The sequence below is a fragment of the Aquila chrysaetos genome, chromosome 13 (assembly GCF_900496995.4).
Source record: "Aquila chrysaetos chrysaetos chromosome 13, bAquChr1.4, whole genome shotgun sequence".
NCBI lineage: Eukaryota > Metazoa > Chordata > Aves > Accipitriformes > Accipitridae > Aquila > Aquila chrysaetos.
The window spans coordinates 6,221,205-6,243,558 of NC_044016.1; the positions used below are offsets into that span (position 1 = coordinate 6,221,205).

At 43.0% G+C, this 22,354-nt stretch overlaps 1 protein-coding gene across 1 annotated transcript; it reads left to right on the forward strand.

Moving 5' to 3' along the window:
- The first annotated feature begins 282 nt into the window (after window positions 1-282).
- Window positions 283-21,272, forward strand: ACBD3 (acyl-CoA binding domain containing 3). Its single transcript, XM_030035540.2, has 8 exons — window positions 283-601; window positions 8,413-8,554; window positions 9,582-9,722; window positions 10,468-10,626; window positions 12,685-12,859; window positions 16,122-16,314; window positions 17,972-18,256; window positions 19,164-21,272. Exons 1-8 carry the CDS (start codon window positions 340-342, stop codon window positions 19,373-19,375), a joined length of 1,569 nt encoding a protein of 522 aa, XP_029891400.1. The 5' UTR covers window positions 283-339; the 3' UTR covers window positions 19,376-21,272.
- The last annotated feature ends 1,082 nt before the right edge of the window (window positions 21,273-22,354 follow it).

Here is a 22,354-nt window from a genome sequence, read left to right on the forward strand (position 1 = left end):
CGGGTGTTAAGCCCCTAGGCCCCGGCAGGGCGGGAAGAGCGGGGCTGCGAGGCACCTCACGGGCGCCAGCGGCCACCGCCGTCAGGCGAGCGGGAGCCGGCGGGCACCAGCCCTGAGGCGAGGAGCGGCCCGCCGCCGCGCGCGCCGACGGCCGTTGGGGAAGGGGCGGGGCCGGGGGGGGTAAGGCCGTTGGCCGAGGGGGCGGGGCGGCGGGGGCGGCCGTTGGCGAGCGGCGTGGGCGGGGCCGGAAATTCCGGGTCGGAGGGGACAGGAAGTCGGGACGTGGCCGCCGCAGCGGAGCAGGAGGCGGAGGGCGGGTGGAGGAGGCGGCGGCGGAGGATGGCGGTGGTGCTGAGCTCGGACCGGCTCGAGGTCTCGGTGGACGGGCTGACGCTGAGCCCCAACGCTGAGGTGCCGCACTGTGAAGCGCGGCCGGGGCAGGGGGAGCCCGCGGCGGGGAGGAGCCGAGCGGGCCCCGGCTCCCCGGGCCAGGCGGAGGCCGGCGGCGAGGCGGCGGCGGAGGAGGCGGCGCTGAGCCCGGAGCGGCGCTGGGGCTTCGCGCTGGAGGAGCTGTACGGACTGGCGCTGCGCTTCTTCAAAGGTGAGGCTGCCCGGCGACGTGGCCCGCAAACCCCCCCCCCCACGCCGCCGGGACCGGGGCGGCGAGGCGGGAGCCGCCGCGTCCCGGGAAGCCCCGGGCACCGTCCGCCTCCCCGCCGAAGCGAGCTCCGGGGCGCAGGCGGAGCCCCGGCTCCCCCGAGAGCCGCGGGGTGGGTTGGGGGGGCGGCGCCGTCACGGCCCGCGGCCCCCCGGGGGGGTCGGTGTGCCGGGGCGAGCATCGTGTCACGGCGGTTGGAGGTGGCTTGTGGGGACGCGGTTTTCCTGGTGCGACAGGTGAGCCGAGGCGGGGGACCGGCGAAGAGCCGGCAGGTTGCCCCGGGCCGTGGTGTGCCCGCTGCGCCGGGCCAGGAAGGCATTTCCGAGGGCTTGCACCAGCCGACCTAAAAAGGGAGGAAAAAAAATAATAAAAAAAAATTCTTGCTTGTGGCATGCGAAGAAAAACCTTGCAAACGTAGGCGAGGAGCGCTCTCTTTGAGTGTTGTCGAGTCTGCTGACAGCCCAGATACTGGCGTGAGATGTCGTGCAGTCTCCACAGGATGCTAACTTCAAGTCTGGCTTTGCTGCTTCGTGTGCCATCATGACTCCAGCTGGCAGCTGTGCGAGGGAGCCATGAAATACCCAGGGTGTAGACCTGGAGCATTTGTTTTGGGATCCTCTGTAGCCAAGTTTGTTTCTGCAGGAAGCCGGAGGTACCTTGCCACGCTTGCTTTCCTCAAGAGGAGGAAATCGACTGTGTGGTTTTGGAGGAAGAGCTGCGTTTGCTGTAGCATTACATTGCGCTACAGCATTTGAGCACCTCGCAGCGATCTGTTGCTCTGTTGGCTTTCAGGCGGCTGCTGCTGCTTAACATGGGGCACAGAGCAGGGGCTCTAGCAACATGCCTGGGCTAGGGAAGATACAGCTCTACTTCGAAAGGTCAGTCTTGTGGCGGTCAGTTGTTAGATGACCCCCTGGGAAAGCTGCCTCTTCCAAGGGCAAGCATAGTGGCAGGTGGAGACTGTGCTGGAAGGACAAAGTTGTTTGTTTTCTTCGCTTTGGCTGACCTGCACCCTGATAGTTGTTAGGGGCTTGTAAGGCTCTAACCAGTTTTCTTGAGCTCTGGTTCTTTGACCCTGTTCTGATGCCCTTCCACAGAGCAATTTTTTTGTTAGCATGCTAACATACAAAGATACTTTTTTTTTTTAAGCTGTAAGAATCATAAGGGTATTGATTTTTTTCTCTCTTTTTTTTTTTTTTTTTTTTTGCCTGTGCCAAACTGCTGCAATGGTGTTTCAGGTTGTGGAAGCATTGTAACTTCTGTCTCTTTCTCCTTTCTGTAAAACAAGCTGCTTGAAAGAGTTCTGGTTTGGTTTAATGAGCTTTTGTTCTTAAAACGTGATGCAGAAATAAATGTCTCTGCAGTAGCAAATTCCTTGCCTCAGTCAAATGTGGTATTATTTTGTCTTGGGTTTAATATTCTACTAGAACCTGTATTTACAGTGCAGAAATTACACACTGAGAATGAGCTTATCTACATTATTGCTACCCTATGTCTATTATATCTCAGGTTTTAATGAAATTTATGTTCTACCTTTATCTCCTCTTGGATGGTAAAAAGTCAGCGGAGCGTTACTTGTGTCTAGGTTCCAGTTCCTTAGTGTTGTGTTGTCTCAACAGTGGGTTTTTTGTTGCCTTCCTTTTATTAAAAGCTTAATTTCAACATGTTTAACTTACTGCTGCTCCTTTTTTAACCTTCTGCAATTTCTTGTAATGCATGGTTTTGCTCATAAGAGGAAAATTTTCCACATTGTATGGAGCTGTCAGACTTTCCAAATGAAGACCTTGTTCCTCTATCCTTATGGCTGGAATAAGTCACATGAAGTCTTTGCTCGTATTTTCATCTGTAGTTTTTTGCTGAAAGTGACATAACAGGAGGATTTTTATAGAAGTTATGGTGAGTTACAGGAGCTTGTAATACTTGGATTACTGATTCTGCCAGCTTGTTCTATATCTGTATGGCTCCGAAAATAATTGGTCTTGTTTCCAAATTATTTTCATGCATCCACTGTCAAAACAACTGTGGGAGTGGGCATGCTTTTTTAGCAGCCTTGTAGGTGCCAAGGAACAAACATGGATTCCTCCTTTCCTTCAAGAAGCAACATATGAGGGATCTGAAGGTTGACCTGTGTTAATAGGTCAATGTAGAGATCTTGTTTCTGATCATTCTTCTAAATACTATACTGATTTGGAGATGGGGGGCGTCTTTGAAAAACTTTCTTAAAGCTAGTTGGTATCCATGCCTCAGTATATGACATTACCTACTCACACAGCTACTGTGGAACAAAGAAGCGACCGAGGGCAGTACTTGTTTGGGAGAGTGATTGGGATGAAAGGAGCTCGGTCGGGATGCTAGAGGAGTCCCTGTGCGAGGTCAAAGGGTAAGCAGCAATCGCTAGTTAAGCAGGTTTTTTTCTGCATCAGTGTGCAGACTGAGTTGTCTGGTTGTAACTCATGATGTACTTACTTCCTAGAAAAGTTGAATCTGATCAAAATACTTAAGATTTGCTTATTACAGTGACTGCTAACACTTGTCTGTGGTGGCATATTGCATGTAACAGAATTGCTCAAAGACAAGACAGGGTGGGAGTGCATATAAACAATGTGAAAAACACAACTGAAACAAGGCTAGGATATTAGAGAGACTCAAAAGCTACTTTATTCTGTCTCTGATAAAGACAGAAGCAGATCTAAAATGCTTGACCCTGGGTCACTTTAACTGTCAGGCCTTAGGCTGTGCAGGAGATGTGTGCTAGCTTTTTTTTAGCATCCATAATGGCTTGTGAAAAAAGCTTTTCAGAATAAGAGGCATAGAAAATAGATGGTTAATAGTGTTCCAGTCCATTTTTCTGTGAGAAACAAGAGCCTTCCTTACAATAAGCACTCCTTCCCTTACTGCTCTGTCAAGCCTAGTTCAGGTCGACCAGCATTTTGGCTGCCATTAAGAAGCTGCTCTGCTGTGCTGGATCCAGTGTACAGTGGAGAACACAGCCGTGTTACTAAAATGGGTATGTTTCTTTGTCTCTTGGACTGTCTGTAATTATGTGCCCTGGGGCAGCTGGCAGAGTAGAAGTGTCTCAGACTGCTTATTCTGCTTGTTGAGCTAGTATGAGCTACGCCAGTGAAGGTAACTTGTTTAAGGTGTAAGCTGTCTCCTGCAGTAGGAGGGGGTGGCTTGCATAGCTCTGCCAGCAAATCTCTTCCAGTATCAACCTGGCTTTGGTTTTCAACATCCTGTCATTGAAATACCATTGCACCCAACCTTCAATATATGACAGTCCCTGAAGCGTTCATGCACTGTCTAAAGTGATTTGCAGAGCAGCTCATCTGAGTAGACAGTATACAAACCATATCATTTTGGTATCTAAAAGCTCTCCTGGTATGTTAAATACTCTAATTTTGTTTGACTGCTCCAAGTTACTTCCTCTTATCCTAACAAGAATGCATCTTCAAACTCAGCAATACATCATTCTAAATTAATTGTTTGGCCTCATCTTTTTTTTTTTTTTTTTCAGGGCTAATTTGATGGCATGATTGTAATTCATAAGTGGGCTCTTGTTTTCAAGAATATGAAAACCCCTATAACATATCTACGTTTGATGTGAAGTTGAGCTTTGATCACGTTTAATTGGAAGGGCCAGTTGGTAACTCTTCTGTTGATGCAGAACATCTTCAGGAGAGAATTAGGAGTGTGAGTGTGTACTGGGATCTGCAGGCAGCGATTCAGTTCTTGTGCTTCTCAGTTTTGGTCTTGCTCATTAAAACTTTGCAAATGAATAGCATTAACGTGTGGCTTCTGCTTTTAAAAGCTATGAGGTGAAGAATTGCACTTCACAAACTGTTTTCTAGCTTCTTCTAGATGACTCAACTGAATGGTATCCCACGGGAATTAGGCATTTAGAGTGAGTGCAGTAGGTGAAGTTGGAGTGGAAGCTGCAGCATGTTGTGCTATGTTTCTTATGGGGGGAAAATCTGAAGTCACATAGGAGTAACAGTGTCTTGCATGATGCAGTCTCTTATGCATATTTCTTAAACTCCCTTGAGTCTAAATTTGTGGGTTTACACCAATTCATGTCAATGGTACAGTGCTACATAGTGACATAAGCCTCTGTTATCTGCTTTTCATTGCTAGTTGTAGCTTCAACGGTCTGTTGTGTTTGCGTGCCAATACAAACGGTGGTCTTCAAGCATACAGTTAATTACCTGTAGCACAAGGAGGGTCGTTGGTGTTTAAGTACTGGTTTTCTGGAGTATTCAACTGAGTTGCCCTCAATGGATCTCAGTTTTGTGGGCATCTAAACAAAGTAGCCACTGTCAAGGAGAGCAGTAGTGTGAAGAGCTCATATTAGGTATGCAGGGATTTCCCTTTCAGGGTTGACAACACAGTAACAGGGTGTTGTGGTTTCATGGCACACATCAGGGAGGTCTGAGCTTGCAGTAAGTGGGAGCCAGTCTTTCTCCGTGTTCTGGGTGAATGACTTCATGTCATTGGTGAAGTTCATGTCATTGGTGAAGTACATGTGTATGTATACGTGTGTATATATGGGCCCTTACTGCAGAATGCCTGAAGCATCATAGGTCCATAGCCTGCCTGGTTCCTGTAACCATACCCTTAATCTAATCATACCCTTAATCGCTACTTGAGTTTGATCTGTTAGTGGCTGCTGCTTAAGGGGAGAGTTTAGTTGACTTGAGAAATTGCCTTTTCAAGTGAATGATGGTTTGAAGTATTGCCAGGAAAGAGGTCCCCTAATCTTCTGTAAGAAAGCTGAGCCTTTCTCTGGCCCTGTTGGGTCAGGCACACCAGTGGCACAGGGAGAGTTGTATAGTTGCTGTACTACTGCTGTGCACATCCTTTGTATTTCTCAGTGTGTTCCCTAGAGCTCTTTGATGTTCTTCAGCTTCCTGACAGCTGTGTTAGATATGTGGGTAATACCTACTTAAATGGTACGTTCACGGATGCTTGAATAAATTTGGCACTTCTACTTGTCTGGACTCACTAATGCTCTTTTTTGGCATATTTGACTCTGCAGATGGCTTTGGGTCCTCTGGTTCAGTTTAATGGCAACAGTTCCAAATCTTTTGGATAACTATACAGTGTGGTTTGTGCTGAAGAATTCAGATGAAAAATAGCTAGTATACAACCTCACTCTCTTGACTGGCTCCAAGTATTTTGCTGAGAGTTTGCTTCTAATCTGCATTATCTACAAGTCACTGAGTGCCTGTCTCCTATTTTTCTCATCTGTCTGTTTTCCTCTCCTATTTAGCTTGTTTATTCTTCTTCCCTTGGGTCACCGTTCTTTGTAAATGCAGATTTTGGCTTCTCTTGATAGGCAGGGCTTGAGGTCTGACTTCTCTGTTCTGTGAAAATGCAGATGTGCTGTTTATAGCATGGGAAACCATGTTTTTTTTCCCTCTAACCCTGTTCAGGAGTGAGTTCAAATACTGTTGATGATAGCTGCCTTAGGTGGGAGTCTAGTACAGCAAATAGCTATGGTTTTTGGCAGACAACTGTAGGTATACAGGTTGTGCAAGGTAAAGTATGCCATAGGGACCCCCTTGAGAAGCATACTTCACTTAGAAAGAAGCCTGGCAAAATTTCAGTGTAGTACCCTTATCAATTGACTTGCTTTTAAGCATGCTGCCCCAGGATATTAAGTAGGATTTCAAAGTGCATGCTGTTTATTGAGGCTAATGGAAGTGCTTGCTACTTAATAAGCAAATTCTGAGTTAAATGTGAAGTGTGAAGAATTGAGGAGAAGCCAAAGGGCTCTTTGGGTGGCCTGAGAGCAGGAGACCTGAGACGCAGGGAGAGAGCTTACCAGGATGTGGTGATTTGCCTCTCTTAAGGATCACAGACCTGTTGGGGTGGGAAGGGACTTCTGGGGATTGTCAGGTTTAGCCCTTCTGTTCAGAGCAGGCTTCTCAGGACTGTATCCATTTGGGTTTTGAATATCTCCAAGGATGGAGAGTTCAAAAGCTCTCTGGGCAACCTGTTCAGTGCTTGATCACTCTCACAGTTTAGGAAAAAAAAAAAAGCCATCTCTTATGCTTAAATGGAATTTCCTGTATTTCAGCTTGTGTCTGCTGCCTCTTGTCCTTTCACTGGATACCACTGAGTAGGCCCTGGATCAGTCTTTACATCCCCCCCCCTTCACTCCACCAGGTATTTTTGGAAATAGATATTTTTGTGGAGAAAGGCTTCTGGTTTTTGAAGCTGGAAGCTATATTTGCTGTAACGTTGTGCGACACTGGGAGAAGAGCGAATACTTGAGATTTTGGAAGAGGGAAGTGGACCTCTAGGAATGGATAATAAGTAATTAAATGTTTACCCTCCTAATTCTTTGATTCTGGCTTCAAAACAGATGGCATGCACGTAGTGATTCTTTGTGATGTTTTAACTGAGTAAGTCCAGTAATATGCTGAACTTACTGTGTCAAAAATGTAGCTTCTTGCTGTGACCTGCAAACACTTTCCCTCTGGGGTCGTTTCCAATTTTCAGAAGTATTTGCTCTGAGTTTCTCTAAGTCATAGAAGAGGTATTTCCCTTCCTCTTTTGTTCTGAGATTTGCTTCTTTTCCTGTTAATAACTCTGTTCACAAGCTTCAGCTGAGTAATTTCGCAATACGTAGATGTCAGCCCTAAAATTTGGGTGTGAATGGGACTGTTCAGTTTGGGGCTGTAAACAACTTGCTCCAAAGGAGAGCTGGAAACGAGCAGCAGCTCTGCCTGCAGTTCCTGACTATATGGAGAGCAGTTAGTAGTACAGTCATGTGAAATGACTATTGTTTACCTCTGGTAATAGCTTCCTTATTTCAGCCCTTCCAAAAGGACATGATGCTTATTTATTTGTTTTCCTGTTCAAGAAAAAGGTCTTTTCTTAATGAGCAGTGTAATTACATATAGTGGCACCCATTTCTTTGATTTGTTTTGACAGTTTGAATGTGCTGAGGTAAGTCCTAGCTGACTAATTCATATGTCATTTTAAATTGATGCAAGTCTCCTTTTACCAGTAAAAGCATGGCGGGATCCAACCAGGACCACTTCAAAAGGTGTTGGTGTGGAGCCATTGGAATTCTGATTATGCTCAGGCTTATGCCACCTGCGTCTCATGGCCAGAGCTCTCTGTACATGTTGGTGCTGATGGAGTCACTGCTAAGACTTTTCATTGTGAGGGGTTATTCCAGCTGCCTTGGCAAAGTGCAGCAATCAAATTCCCTCAAGGAAAACTCTCCCATAATTCCAATTTTTCCTCTCTGCAGTTTTCTTTGCCTTAAACCTTGCTTGTTCTGCTTTCATCGATGTGAAGAGCATGAAAGGAGAGCAATCTATAAAGTTAACATCACATCTTTCTTTGTGGAAAATCCTTCCTATCCACACTATAATAGACTTGGCAGACACATTTCAATTCAAGTTAAGGTTTTTAAATATTTTGGAGATAGAGATCCATATGGTATGATGTTCAACTAATTAACATAAATATTTATGTGATAACTTACTAGCTAAGATTGACTTTAGATGGTATGATGAAAAACACTTCAGAGTTAAGTTTCAGCAGCTGAAGTAGATGTGTTTCTCCTGGACAGATCTATATTCTATTTGAACAGAACTGACTTAATTTATCTAACCTTTTGCAACTTACCTATCTTATTCCTTTTTTTATGGAGGAAATCATGGTAGTGGTTGTACAGAATGCTCTTTGCTGTCCTGTGCTTAATCAATTAATCACCACAGTGAAATTTTCTTTTTCTACAGAAAAAGATGGCAAAGCCTTTCATCCAACGTATGAAGAAAAACTCAAACTTGTGGCGCTGCACAAACAGGTTCTGCTGGGACCTTACAACCCTGACACTTGCCCTGAAGTTGGATTCTTTGATGTACTGGGGAATGATAGAAGGTAAAAGGGCTGGTGCTCTTGTTGGTCTTAACTCTGCATTTCCTGTCTGAAGATAACATCATCCAATTTCTGCAATAAGACAAGTATGTGGGTTGCCTTGATATGTGTGTATGGTAGTGGAAAGTGAGAGTGGCCCCTTCAAATAAATCTTAGAAATCTGAGTCACAGTTCAGCAAAGGAGCTAACAGAAGATTATTGGGTTTTTTTCAATCACATTAGGAAAAGCTGCTGTGCCAACAGTCCAGTTTCTATAGCAGTTTAAAACTTGGTTAGCTGTGCATTAATGTGCAGGCCCACGTTTCATCCTAATTTCACACCAGGGTTACAGCAGGCCAGGCCTTTTGCCAGTGGTAGCAGCATTCACCATAGCTTTTGCTAATACCAAAGATAACTTCTGAAATCAGTTACCTGGTACATTCAAACTGAGTAAATTTTTGAGATCTGGGCAGTCTCAGGCATGTCTCTTGTATTGCTTGGTGTTCAGGCTGTCCTTCTAATGTTCGTTGTTGCTATTTCTAGTGTGAAGGCAATGTGCAACACAGCACTGGCTTCTCAGAGCTGGACCCAGTGCACTGCTTTTGCCCAGATGGATGTAGCTTTCCTTTAGGAAGAACCAGGCTGTTGCATCCAACTAACTGAAGCATGGTTGTTACCATGTTTGTTCATTCAGGAAAATGTATGCAATTTTTTCTACAAACTAGAGTGGAAGAAGGGCAAAAAATATTTCGGGTTCATTTGTAGCTGGGAAGTTTTTTGGACATAGTTCAGAATTCTAAGTAGGGTCAATGGTATGTATGTGGTATCATATAAGCACTCAGTTATGTCTGTTTGAAAGAGCTGTTCCGGTGCAGGCAGAAGAGAGCACTGTACTGTCTTTGGGAAAAAGTTGTTAGTTCTCTGAAACTGCATATGATAAAGTTTGGTCCCTGGTCTCCCAATTTTTTTGTTTTCCTGGAGTTCTCAGAGTTCACTACTGACTTGAAAAGAGTTCAGTCTTCTGTTATTTCAGCTGATTTCTCTCTCTCAGGAAGGAATGGGCTGCCCTTGGAAACATGTCAAAGCAAAAAGCTATGACAGAATTTGTTAAGCTCCTGAATAGGTGCTGCCACTTGTTTTCAACGTATGTCACTTCCCACAAGATAGAGAAAGAAGAACAAGAAAAGAAAAGGTAATGTTTGAGTCCTTTGGTGTTGGAGTATATTGAGTGTATAACTCTTGACCTATGGACAGTGTCATAGCTAGCTTAGGTTGAAGTTGTCTTGGGAAGAGAAATGTTTGAAGTTTAGCTGGCTGTGGTACCATTTGATCTCTTTAAGCCTTTTTACTTTGCCAGTAATGAATGATTGTTTCTGAGGTAAAGACACCTAGAATATAAGGAGTTTTTAAAATTTTGCTGATACTGTCATCTTAAGAAATACACGCTTCACAAAATGTCTGCCCTGATATGTCTGTGGACTAAGTGTACGCAGACCATGAAATTGTCAGGTGCTAACCCTAGTATGGGTTAGCAACTTTACAAAGACTATCTTCTACTATCATTTACATATCATGTGATTATTAAACTATAGTATCCATGTAATTACTGAACATATGTTAAAACATGGAAGATGTGTTTAAAGTTTCCAGGTAATTTATTCTACTGCTCTCTGCTACAGATAGTATACTAACAGGTTAGAACGAATATCGAATTATAGTACAGAATTTACACTTGTCACACTGCAGAGTGCAGTAAAACTAAATATGTTTTCTTCTTGTGTCCAGTAAGACAGTTCTCCAGGCCAATTTAAATAGGAGGAGATGATACCAAACAAAAAGCCTTATTGGGGAGGCCAAAGGCAGGTTACAGCATGTTGAAAATAACTCATCCTAGGATTGTAGGAATGCTGAAATAGCTTATTGAGTGGATGTTGCAGAAGAGAAGAGGAAGAACGAAGGCGGCGTGAAGAGGAGGAGCGTGAGCGTTTACAAAAAGAAGAAGAAAAACGTAGGCGAGAAGAGGAGGAAAGACTGAGAAGGGAAGAAGAAGAGAGGAGGAGAATAGAGGAGGAACGACTTCGGATGGAACAACAAAAGTGAGTAGCTGAAACAAACAACATGTCAAAGAAAATAACTGCCTTGCACTTGAGACAATTGTATCTTAACTGTTTAAAAAGTTATGCTAGAATTGAATATCTGAAGTTCAGAGCACTCAAGTCTAGCAGTGACATTTGCATCCTTAGTTGAGGGACACAGTTTGCAGAGAATAACTATCCTAACGTGTTATTGTATGCAGCCGCCTTAGATGAAAGTGCTAGAGAAGCTTTGTTTAAAGAGATGCTCTGGAGGGTTTTGGATTCAAGGGCTGTACCTCATGATAACTTGTGGCTCTGCTTCTTAAATGATTAATGCTGCACTCAACTGAGGAGTGTTAAGTGTCCAGCTGAAAGTGTTGTTCAAACTGTGACTTGAAAGTTTCTATACTTTCACAGAAGGCGGAGCCTTGAAAAAAGGATAACTCTCCTTTGAACTGCAGTTCAGTGGAGTGTTTTGAATCCATGGCTGAAATTTTCTGACTTGGTAGTCTAACACTACCTCCTTAAAGGTGCTCCCTTTCTAGGAAGCGTTTGCAGATCTCATTTGTACACTGGCAATCTCTGGATCTTACCACCTTTCTAAAAGGAATACAGAATTTACGTTCAAATGCACTTAACCTCTGTTTGTAGCCTGAATTAAATTGTTTCCTTAGAATATATAGCTCTAGTTACATTTCATTGTTCCCATCACATCCAGATGCTGAAAACATGGATCTAGCTTTGCACACATAATATTTAAGAAAATAGTAGATCATCAGAGCTGTTCCACATCAGTCAGCAACCATTTTCCATAATAAAAATGTCTTCACAGGGGGTGTCTCTGAAGTAGATCCTGTGCTTGCTATGTAGTGGTTTTAAGAAGGGACCAAATAACTAATCCACAAGTTTTACTGTTTGTTTAACGTGGTGCGAGCCAGAGGGATCTAAAACACAGACATAAATGGAATTGAGAATACAATAAAAAATGTTACATAGTGTTAAGTAACAAGAAGTGTGGTATGCCTTGAAATTAAGAGATTTTTTTTTTACATGAATAGCAGTTGTGTATTAAGTGGTTGTAGCAGCTTACAGAGATAAAGAGTTTAGACAGAAAAGGAATGTGGATACCTATATACAGGCCACGTGTATCTAAACTGATCATAGTTCACTGAAGAGTAGGAAATCTTGCCCTTTAGTATATTAAACCAGTCTAATATTGGAGCTTTTAGAGGATGATTTTTGGAGAAGGAAGAAGAGTGGGAAGGAAAGAATTACTCCTGCATTTGTGTGATACTTCTTTCTTCCTCTGAAGCATTGATAGCTGGTCACTGATGGACATAACATGTGAGACAAACCCTGGATCTAGCTAGTAGTAGTAGTTTTACTATATAGTTTCTGTTAGCCCTTTGGAGGGAGAACAGCTGAGCCTGTGCATAAGTAACCTATGTGTTCCTCCTGAAGTTTCAGCAGTTGAGTTTACTGGAGGTGGAGATGCCCTATTTGACAGCATTTTTTTCATTCCTGAATTAGGCCACAGTCAGTCATGCTTTTCATATTTGTTTGCATACTGTCCTGGGAAATTGAGATAATGATGTGGTGTGTTCTGCTTAGATTTACCAAAAAGCATTGGTGTGCTGTACCACAGCAAGTTTGTTCTTACCAATGTTTGTAGAAGGGCTGCTAGAAGGTTGGTTTCTGCATGTTTTCCGGAGGAACCAAGTGTGGGGTTTTTTTCCCTTGCTTGTTTGAGAAATTTAGTCACGCATTTTTCCAGCTCTATCTCTTTATCAGACTACAGATTGAGAATTATGTAAGAGCTCTTGTGTTTTTTAACATTTTATATTTTCAAACATTGGGTAGAAATTGTTGCTCCCTTCTTTATATTCTCAGTGTATTTTTTAGGCAAAATTCACATTTGCATTACCTCTGGGCTCTGCTCTATTATGTAGATTTGTTTTAATTGGTTTTTGCAGGAATTGAATTAACTGTCTTTGAGGCCACTTAAACCACTTAAGTACAGGGATTTCCCCAATACCCTCAGCTGCTTGTAATCTTCATACTCTCCTCCCACCAATCTAGGCAACAGATAATGGCAGCACTGAACTCCCAGACTGCCATTCAGTTCCAGCAGTATGCAGCCCAGCAGTATCCGGGCAACTATGAACAGCAGCAGATCCTAATTCGGCAGCTCCAGGAACAGCATTATCAACAATACATGCAGCAGTTGTATCAAGTCCAGCTTGCACAGCAACAGGTAAGGCTGACCAGCTGAGAAACTTAGATTTTTGTGTCTCTGGGAGTTGTTAACGTGTCTGCCATTATCTCCTTGAAAAGATAATTGCTACAAGGAAAGATAGTGTCCTAGTGACTAATGCTGCTTCAGATTCAAACACCAAAGCCCCTTTATTTAATCTTTTCGAGTAGTTTTCTGAAGCAGCTGTTAGGTAAGAAAATTCTAAGCAGCCTTTACTAATGACTTGGTTCGATATTCTTGGAGATGAAATGTGAAGTGCTCTGCTGCAGCATCTATTGTGTGTGTAATTTAATGGGGGTACATACCAGGGCATATGAGCACGAACAAACCTATTCAAGTGACTCTCCATGTAGGTATCGCACCTGAAGATCTGTGCAGAGCAGCAGGCTTTGGTCAGCTGTGTGTTTCCAGCTGAACATGCATGCAGCACTATCACATCACTAATGGGTTTGAGATTGCTCCTCCCTGTCAACTTGAGCACTACTGACTTCTCTTCTTTTGCATCTATTGTCTCACATCAGTATCTGATTAAGTTGCTTGCCTGCAATAGGCTGCTCGTGATTTGGGTGGGAGGACAGACTTTCATATTTCTGGTAACAATGGGTGGCAGTAGTACATTACTTCTTTGCAAGGGTTTTGTGCCTGGGCTTGAAAGGCTACTTCTCTGTTTAGAGGAGTCTTGCATCTCTGGCAAATGTGTTGTATTCACATCTCAAGCTATTTTAAAGTTCAAGTATGTCCATCTGTAACTGTCTTAAACAGATGTAAGCCAGACTTCAGACTGTAGTACATCTGACCTCTCTGGGCAGGACCTGAACCTTAAATGGCCTATAACTGCCAGCCTGAGGTCTGTTGCTCCTGAGCTAAAGACTTAAAATTCAGTAACTAATTTCCTGTTAAGTCATTTGTATTTTGACTAGGCTGATGCCCTCAGCAAAGAACTGTCCAAGGAAGGAACCCATGTGGCCCATGTGAACCTCATGATGTTCAACAAGGCCAAGTGCAAGGTCCTGCATCTGGGTTGGGGCAGTCTCCAATATCAGTACAGAGTGGGGGAGGAATGGATTGAGGGCAGCCCTGCAGAGATGGAATTGGGGATACTGGTGGATGAAAAACTGGATATGAGCTGGCAGTGGGATCTTGCAGCCGAGAAAGCCAACCATATCCTGGGCTGCATAAAAAGAAGTGTGGCCAGAAGGTTGAGGGAGGGAGGTGATTCTCCCCCTCTACTCAGCTCTCATGAGATCCCACCTGGAGTCCTGTATCCAGCTCTGGGGTCCCCAGTACCAGAAGGATATGGACCTGTTAGAGCTGGTCTGGAGGAGGGCCACAAAAATGATCAGAGGGCTGGAATACCTTCCCCATGAAGAAAAGCTGAGAGATTTGGGGTGGTTCAGCCTGGAGAAGAGAAGGCTCTGGGGAGACCTTATTGCAGCTTTTCAATGTGTAAAGGGGCTTTATAAGAAAGATGGAGTAAGACCTTTTTATGAGGGTCTGTAGTGACAGGACAAGTGGCAATGGTTTTAATCAGAGTGTAGGTTTACACTGGACATAAGGAAGACATTTTTTTACAATGAGGGTGGTCAGACACTGGATCAGGTTGCCCAGAGAAGTTGTGGATGCCCCATCATTGGAAGTGTTCAAGGTCAGGTTGGATGGAGCTTTGAGCGGCCTGATCTAGTGAAAGATGTCCCTGCCCATGGCAGGGTGTTTGGACTAGATGATCTTTAAAGGTCCCTTCCAAGCCAAACCATGATTTGATGGAGTTGAAGTGGTATAGGAAAATCAGAGGCTTCCTGCACTGTTATAGTTACTCTCGAAGCTTAATGACACCTTGGTACCAATGCTTTGGTGCCATAGTGGTAAGCAAAAGCTATAGCCTCATCTCTCTTGTCCTTGATGCCTTCTGTAATTGATACTACTCCCTTGAGACTGAGGTGTCAGAGATGCTGCAGCCAATTTCTTCAATGCTATTGGCACTGCTCCTTTCAATCATGGTTGTCTGATTTGTATGTACAGGAGACTAATGCCCTCCGAGACCTGGGCAAAACAGCCTTTCCTTTATAGTGGCTTACAAAATAAGAAGTCTACCAGGCAATGAAGCTTATCTTTCAAATCTCTACTTGGACAACTCTTGTAGAGGAAAGGATGAAAAAGAAGCATGTAATAGAGCTAAGATTATGGTTGCTTACAGATCAGCTTGTGATACAATTAATTTTGGAAAGGCTGTATGCAATAGTTTTCTAGAAAAATTCTCACCACTTTACATTGTCTCAGTGCATAGAACTGCTGTAGTAGAAAGTGGATCTGGGCAGCATCTGTACAATTGCTCAAATTTGAAATCTAATGTTTGACTATACTCCTTCAGGATACCTATATTCATTCATCAAAATCATATGCTTATTAGGTTATTCTTTAAAGAATGGTACTGTCAGTTGTACCTTTTCCCTGTCCCAACAAAAAAGCATATGTAATCTCTCTGTACTGATAACTAGGCGCAGAGGAATAAGCCCTGAAGCTAAAAGGGGTAATGCATCCTGCTTAAATCCAAAAGGGTGGTTCTTACCTTGTATAATCTCGTTTTAGCTGTATTTAATCCTTTGCACAGGGACAGCATGATAAATTCTATCTAAAGAGTTTCAACGTATATAAGTCATGTTCTAAAAGCAGCACCTCTGAGCTTTAATAACTCTTTCCCTGACTGCTCACAGTCCTTGTGAATATTATGCTTCCTGCTTTCATATTAAATAACTGCCTTTGTTGGGCATCGTGGATTTGGTAGAGAACCCTGTTGAGCCAGTTAACTTGCAAATTGACAAATACTTAATAGACCTTAAATACTTCCAGCTCTTTTTAGACCTGGATGAGCTCAGGCTAGAACCCTTTCAGCCCACTGGTAAAAACCAGCTAACAAGTCATTAATTTCAGTTTTGAAAGAAATGTTATAGGAATTACTGAAACACAGAACTTCCGTATTGAAGTGCAAGAGTTTATTGTGTGTGCCCTACTTAACTTGAAAGTTGAATCTTTTTGTTCAGGTTGTATTCAGCAGCCTAGACAAAATTACTTCACTTCCCCTGATACTTACTATATGTAATTCTTACTGGTTAATGTGTGCTGTGTTCTGGTCTTTTGTGTCAAGCTGCCTCGTGGGGTGCAGGGGGAGATTTTTTTTCTTTAAAGTGTCTTTATACCTTCTGCTGAAAGAGGGAGACATCTTGGGAGGTTTTGATTTTACTTGACTTAATTTCTGTCATTTTAGGCAGCCTTACAGAAACAGCAGGAGGCGGTTGTGGCAGCAACAGGGACACCTCTGACTACTGCATCGAAGGTGAATGCACCTGCCCCAGGGGACACCCCATCTATTAATGGGCAGGCCAGTGCACATGCAGACAGCCCTGAAAAAGAGCTGGATCCAGAGGCTTTGGAAGAAGCACTGGAGAATGGACCAAAAGGTAGGACTAGCTACATTCCTTAATTAAAAATAAATAGCAAAAGCCTGCCTTAGGATTCAGATGTTTCAAGTATGTTTACTATGGCTCTTTGCTTGGCCTTATTGGGCTATGCAAGAGCTAGGTTTGATTCCTGGGTCCAGTTTCTCTCAAGGGAGAACAGTATTGCACAGACAAAACTCAGCTTTTGGGGAGGGAAAGAGGAAGCAGCAAAAGCATTTCAGGTAAAGTGGATGGGATCCAGAACCTCCTTTCACTCTTGACTTGAAGGAAAGGAGCATAAAAGTTCTAGCAGAAAGCTGTTCTGCATGGAAATATGTTCGATCTTATTTAAACTCGGGTCAAAACTGAGTAATTTAGCCTTGCAGATTAAAATAAAGCCAAATTCCTCTTACTCTCCCTGAATGCTGCTCTACGTGTGGCTTAGTGCTGTCCTATGTGCAGTCCAGACTGCTGTCCCCTCACATTTCCCACCTTCCTCAGACTGCTTCTAGAAAGTGGAGCAGGAAAAGTAGCCTCCTAGCAGCTCTGTCATCACTGGTATTTCAGGGTGTTACCTCTATACTTTCATCTACAATCAGTAGTCCTCCAAAGACTTGCTTGGATCCCGGTATGGAACCAACACTAGCATGGTCCCTGTCTGCGTAATGAGGTGTTCAGTTATTTTAGTCAATATTTGACAGTTTCTAGACAAATCCACATCCTCTGGTTCTATTGCATTAAAGGTCCTTTTAGTGAAGCGTTCTGTGCAACATAACCCCATTAGTACTGTAGCAGTACATCTGTCTTCTGAGACTTTTTTACATAAGCACTGTTGATTTAAATGTGGCGGATGGGTGAACTGGTAGGATTTAAGTGTGCAGCGTTACATCTAAACCTGCACTGCGTTTCATGCAATTTTCAACTGTGAAAAGATGTTTCTTCAGTTGTCCTGGTTTTGGCTGGGATAGAGTTAATTTTCTTTCTAGTAGCTGGTATAGTGTTATGTTTTGGGTTCAGTATGAGAAGAATGTTGATAACACACTGATGTTTTCAGTTGTTGCTAAGTCGTGTTCATACTGCGTCAAGGATTTTTCAGCTTCTCATGCCCAGCCAGCAAGAAGGCTGGAGGGGCACAAGAAGTTGGGAGGGGACACAGCCAGGACAGCTGACCCAAACTGGCCAAAGGGGTATTCCATACCATGTGATATCATGCCCAGTATATAAACTGGAGGGAGTTGGCCTGGGAGGGATCGCTGCTCAGGAACTAACTGGGCATTGGTCAGCAGGTGGTGAGCAATTGCATTGTGCATCACTTGTTTTGTATATTCCAAGACCTTTTATTATTATTATTGTAATTTTGTTATTATTATCATTATTAGTTTCTTCCTTTCTGTTCTGTTAAACCATTCTTATCTCAACCCAAAAGTTTTACCTTTTTCCTTCCAATTCTCTCCCCCATCCCCCTGGGTGGGGGGGAGCGAGTTAGCAGCTGTGTGGTGCTTGGTTACCAACTGGGGTTAAACCATGACATCAGTTAAAAAAAAAAAGGGGGGGGGGGAAATTACTTGGAAGCAACTCTGATGCTTGTGGTCCTAAGTTGCCCCTAAGGCACACTTAAGTATGCAACATAAATAACTGAAACAAAGCTTAACTGGACTATTTCCTCCCCTCTCTCCAGATTCTGTTCCAGTGATAGCTGCCCCATCAATGTGGACACGACCCCAGATAAAAGACTTCAAGGAGAAAATCCGGCAGGATGCAGACTCTGTAATCACAGTGGGCCGAGGAGAAGTGGTTACAGTTAGAGTACCAACTCATGAAGAGGGGTCTTACCTCTTCTGGGAGTTTGCTACAGACAATTATGACATTGGTTTTGGGGTGTATTTTGAATGGACAGACTCCCCTAATACTGCAGTCAGTGTGCATGTCAGCGAATCCAGTGATGATGAGGATGAAGAAGAAGGTAAGCATGCTTATTTGAATAAACTGCCAGTCCTGCGGAGCTTGCCATGGGGGAAAACCCAACTGACTGTCTTGTGTAACTTCCTAGTTCCCCCAGCTTGAATCTAGCTGGAATCTTGTCCTCAATTTTGGATAGGAAGTGCAATTCTGAAAGTAACTTCAGTCACCTGATTTGGTCACAGATTGGTTAAAGCAGTTGAGGGTGGGGAAATCCTTTTCCTAAGTTTTACTTACTCCTTAGTGTGCCCTCTTGTCCAATTCAGCTATTCAGTAAGCTAGATTGAAACCTGTCCCATAACAGAGCATAGTGGATCTGCGTGCTGAAAACCTTAAGAAAAATCCTTCCCTGCTGTTCGTGAACTACTTCTAGGGGGGAAGTTTCCTTGAGGTTTCAGCAAAACAGCTTAAAAGAGCAATTCCTGATAGTTGCCAGGGCACAGGTCACAGCCTTTACCTACAGGGGAGTCTAGCATACCATCAGAAAAAATTATTTTGAAATGAGCATGTGATTTGCTTAGAAGGAACTGCTCTGACATAGGAAGTAGTGGCCTTCTGGATATTACTACTAAGTAATTGGTAGTAGTAGTATGTCAGATCAGTAGTAAGCAATGTGAGGTAACGTCTATGAAAACTACAGCTTGGCATTTCTACAAACTGACCCAGCTGTGCTGGGGAGATGGGTGTGGTGAGTTTTAATATCAAACTGTAAAATTCATGATAAAGTGAGCATGCTTACCGTTCCTCCTGCTTTTGAATGTTTTGGCCACAGCCTTGGTATGAACCCCTTTGACCCATCTGATTTCTAAACTAACAAAGAGTGCCTTGTCCACTACAGATCAGTCTGACTTTCTGTTGTAAAGCATCCACCCATGTTAACTGACACCTTTTTTTTTTTTTCCCCATCACAGAAAATACTAGCAGTGAAGAAAAAGCCAAAAAGAATGCCAACAAGCCTCAGCTAGATGAAATAGTGCCTGTGTACAGACGAGACTGTCACGAAGAAGTGTATGCTGGCAGCCACCAGTACCCAGGGAGAGGAGTTTATCTTCTTAAATTTGACAACTCCTACTCTCTATGGAGGTCAAAAACAGTTTACTACAGAGTTTATTATACTAGATAAAGGTGTGGCTGTGTCTGAGGCTGGGCTGTGCAGAAGATGTCATTTTATTTGGAATTTTCTTCAAGCATAATGGATCCTTTTGAGTCTGTGTTTTATCCTGTCTGTATCTGTATGGTTTGTGTGAACTTTAACAAGTAGACACTGGGATCTTCCTGCTCCGTGACACTAATGCATATTGCATTGGGCTTAACACAGGATCTCCCTAGCCCTTTTGGGTATTGGAGTTAACCAATGGAAGTCATTGGCTCCAGTGCTAAGGTCACATCAGTTGCATTTGTTAAAGCCTCATGAAAAAGGGGGAGGGAGTTGCTGGCTCACTGGCTGGGTGATCTGATGTTTCCAGGTCTGGATGCTTTGAATAACTTGTTAACGGTTAATTTAAAGGTCCCATCAATAACTGATAGATTTGGATGCAGTTTGCTGTGTAGCAAGTTTCTCTTAACTGTAATTGAATGTCAGATTTTTACACCATTAAAACTTGAAACTTTAAGTTGATGCAGTTTAGAAACAAGTTGTCTCACTTCTGTCCTCATCAAAGAAGAAACATTCAGTTCTTTAAACCAGTGTAGTGGCTAAGACAAGGATGAACAGCATCCTGAAAGTACAGCAAATAACCTCTTCTGAAGATGTAAACTGAATGATGATTAGAAGTATATGTAACAAGAACAACCTTAATCTCTCTGCCCTGGTGCTAAGCCTAGAATAAAAAAAGTCATTTTTTGAGGCAATTGACTTTGAACCAGGGCACAAACTGTTTATAAGTTTTGTGGGTTTTTAATGGGGGGTAGACTTTAAAAAAAAAAAGATATATATCTACAAACCTGAAACTAGTTTTCTGCACAACGTTCTGGTTTGTTTTTTTTTGTAAAACCTGAATAAGCATGTTGCGCGTCTGAAGAACAGTAAGTCACTTTGATAAAGTATAGGAGTTAATGCTGCACTAATTATGGAAATCGCTGCCAGTCCATTTTAGTATGAACTGGTGATACTTGGGTGCGGACTTTCTGCTTTAATCTGTAACTGTCTGCAGAAAGCCAGAGTGCACATACTTAATAATGTAGCTTTAATCTCAATTTCATATGGTTTGGTTGGGGCATTTCATATTTTGTATAGTGGAAAAATGCAGGTGGCTGCTTGACTTGAGGCTGCAGTAAGAATCTGCTCTCCTTGGAGCCCTGCACCCCAGGGGTGATGCGTTGCAATGACGACTTGCGTAAGTGCTCTCTGCATGGGTAATGCACTATGTTACTGAAAGAAAATGGTTACTTTGGGTCTCTCGGATCAGTTCTTGCAGTAAGACTTCCATTGATTAGCTGCAGCATGTACAGTTCCACGGCAAATGATGTTGAGTTTGTGGGATTTGTTTGAATAATCAGTTTGTACATACATGATACTTTACTTTTCTCATACCAACCATGGAGATATTTCTCCTAGAGTGCTTAACTTGTCATCTTGCATTTGGTTCAGCAACACCGTACCAGCTTATAGCTAGTTAGTGCTGCTTTATCCAAAAACACTGTACAATGTTCTGCTTTTGTGTACATACAGTATATAAACCATGAATCTAGAAAGTACCTTGCTTTTAAAGAAAACTGTATTTAATGTAAAAAAAACTTTTAAAAAGGCAGGCACTAATATATTTCTTCCGGTCTTCAATTTTAAATTTTTTTTTGTCCATACAAAAAATGTTACGACTTCTTCCTCTAAGATTATATGTTCTTGGGAGCGGTGTTTGTTGCTTTAAATGGCAGCACTTACTGTCATGTGTTGGATGTTAGAACTTTTACGTTTTCAGACTTTTTTTATTGCCTCTGGCTGTTGATTAGTACAGTACAAGTGCGATTTCAAGATACCTTGAGATAGTATTTAATCCTAATTAAAATACATTTATCTGTAATGCTGTTGGCTTTTTATTAATTTGGAAACCTTGGCATTGCTGTGTATGGCTATTCAGCTAAGATAAGCTTGTCATTTTCCCTCTCACTTTTAAAAATTCAGTACCATGCTAACATTGTGGTCTTAGCAGCCACATCACTTGGGCCAAAGGCTCTGCAGGAGAAGAGTCACTAGCTCACTGGATGAGGCTATCTCTCAATATCAGAAGAGCCCAGCTTGAACAGCATAATCGCTTTGTTTTTTGAAAGGGCACCAGAAAGGATTGGATGTGGGCAACTAAAACTTGTAAGCTATTTTCTGCCTAGGAGAAAAGTGCCTACCCTTCCCCCTGTGGCTTAATGAACCCAGCCCCAAGTAGGAGCTGGCTGCATTGTCCTGAGAAGTCCTTGGCCCGAAGGGCAAGAGACAGCAGGACCATGCGTGGTTTAGACTGAACAAGAAGAAAAGCGAGAACCTAGAGGCAGAAAGGCAAGTTATGCTAAGGTTTCTGTTGGCCAAAATCACCCTTTGCTGCTTACCTGCTACTAGTAAGTGGCTTATCCTGGAGCTGAGGCCAGAAGTGGGTTTTGCACTAGTTTGATCTGTGGTCCAGGTTCTGTTTGCCCCGTCTGCCCCCATAGACAGCAGCCCCTCAAGCTGGGGCTTCCAGATCTCATCTGGGGAGCAGAAGTCTCTTTAGTGAGAACAAAACAAGTGTTGTGCTGTTAAATGCAAGGTGCTGAGAAGTTCAATGTACCATATAGTCTGGGTATGCTACAGACTAGTTTCATGTGAAATGTGCAAGTGCATTGAAAACCAAAGTAATTACAGCACCAAGGCTACCCCAGCTGGACTTATTTTACTTGTTTCATGCATGTATAAATTCCCCTTTTCCCAATTAAAAGTGAAGCACTCACTTAAGGCAGCTCTCTTCCACAAGAGAGTTATCATAAACATTCTCTGAAATGAACTGAGTCACTGGCAATAAATCTTGGTGATGCAACTTAAAAGAGGCTGACAAAGCTCTGTTCCAAATATACTGGTCCTCTGAGAAAAGCTAAATAATCTGAGGGACAAACTGTTGTTAGAAATGACATTGTTTTC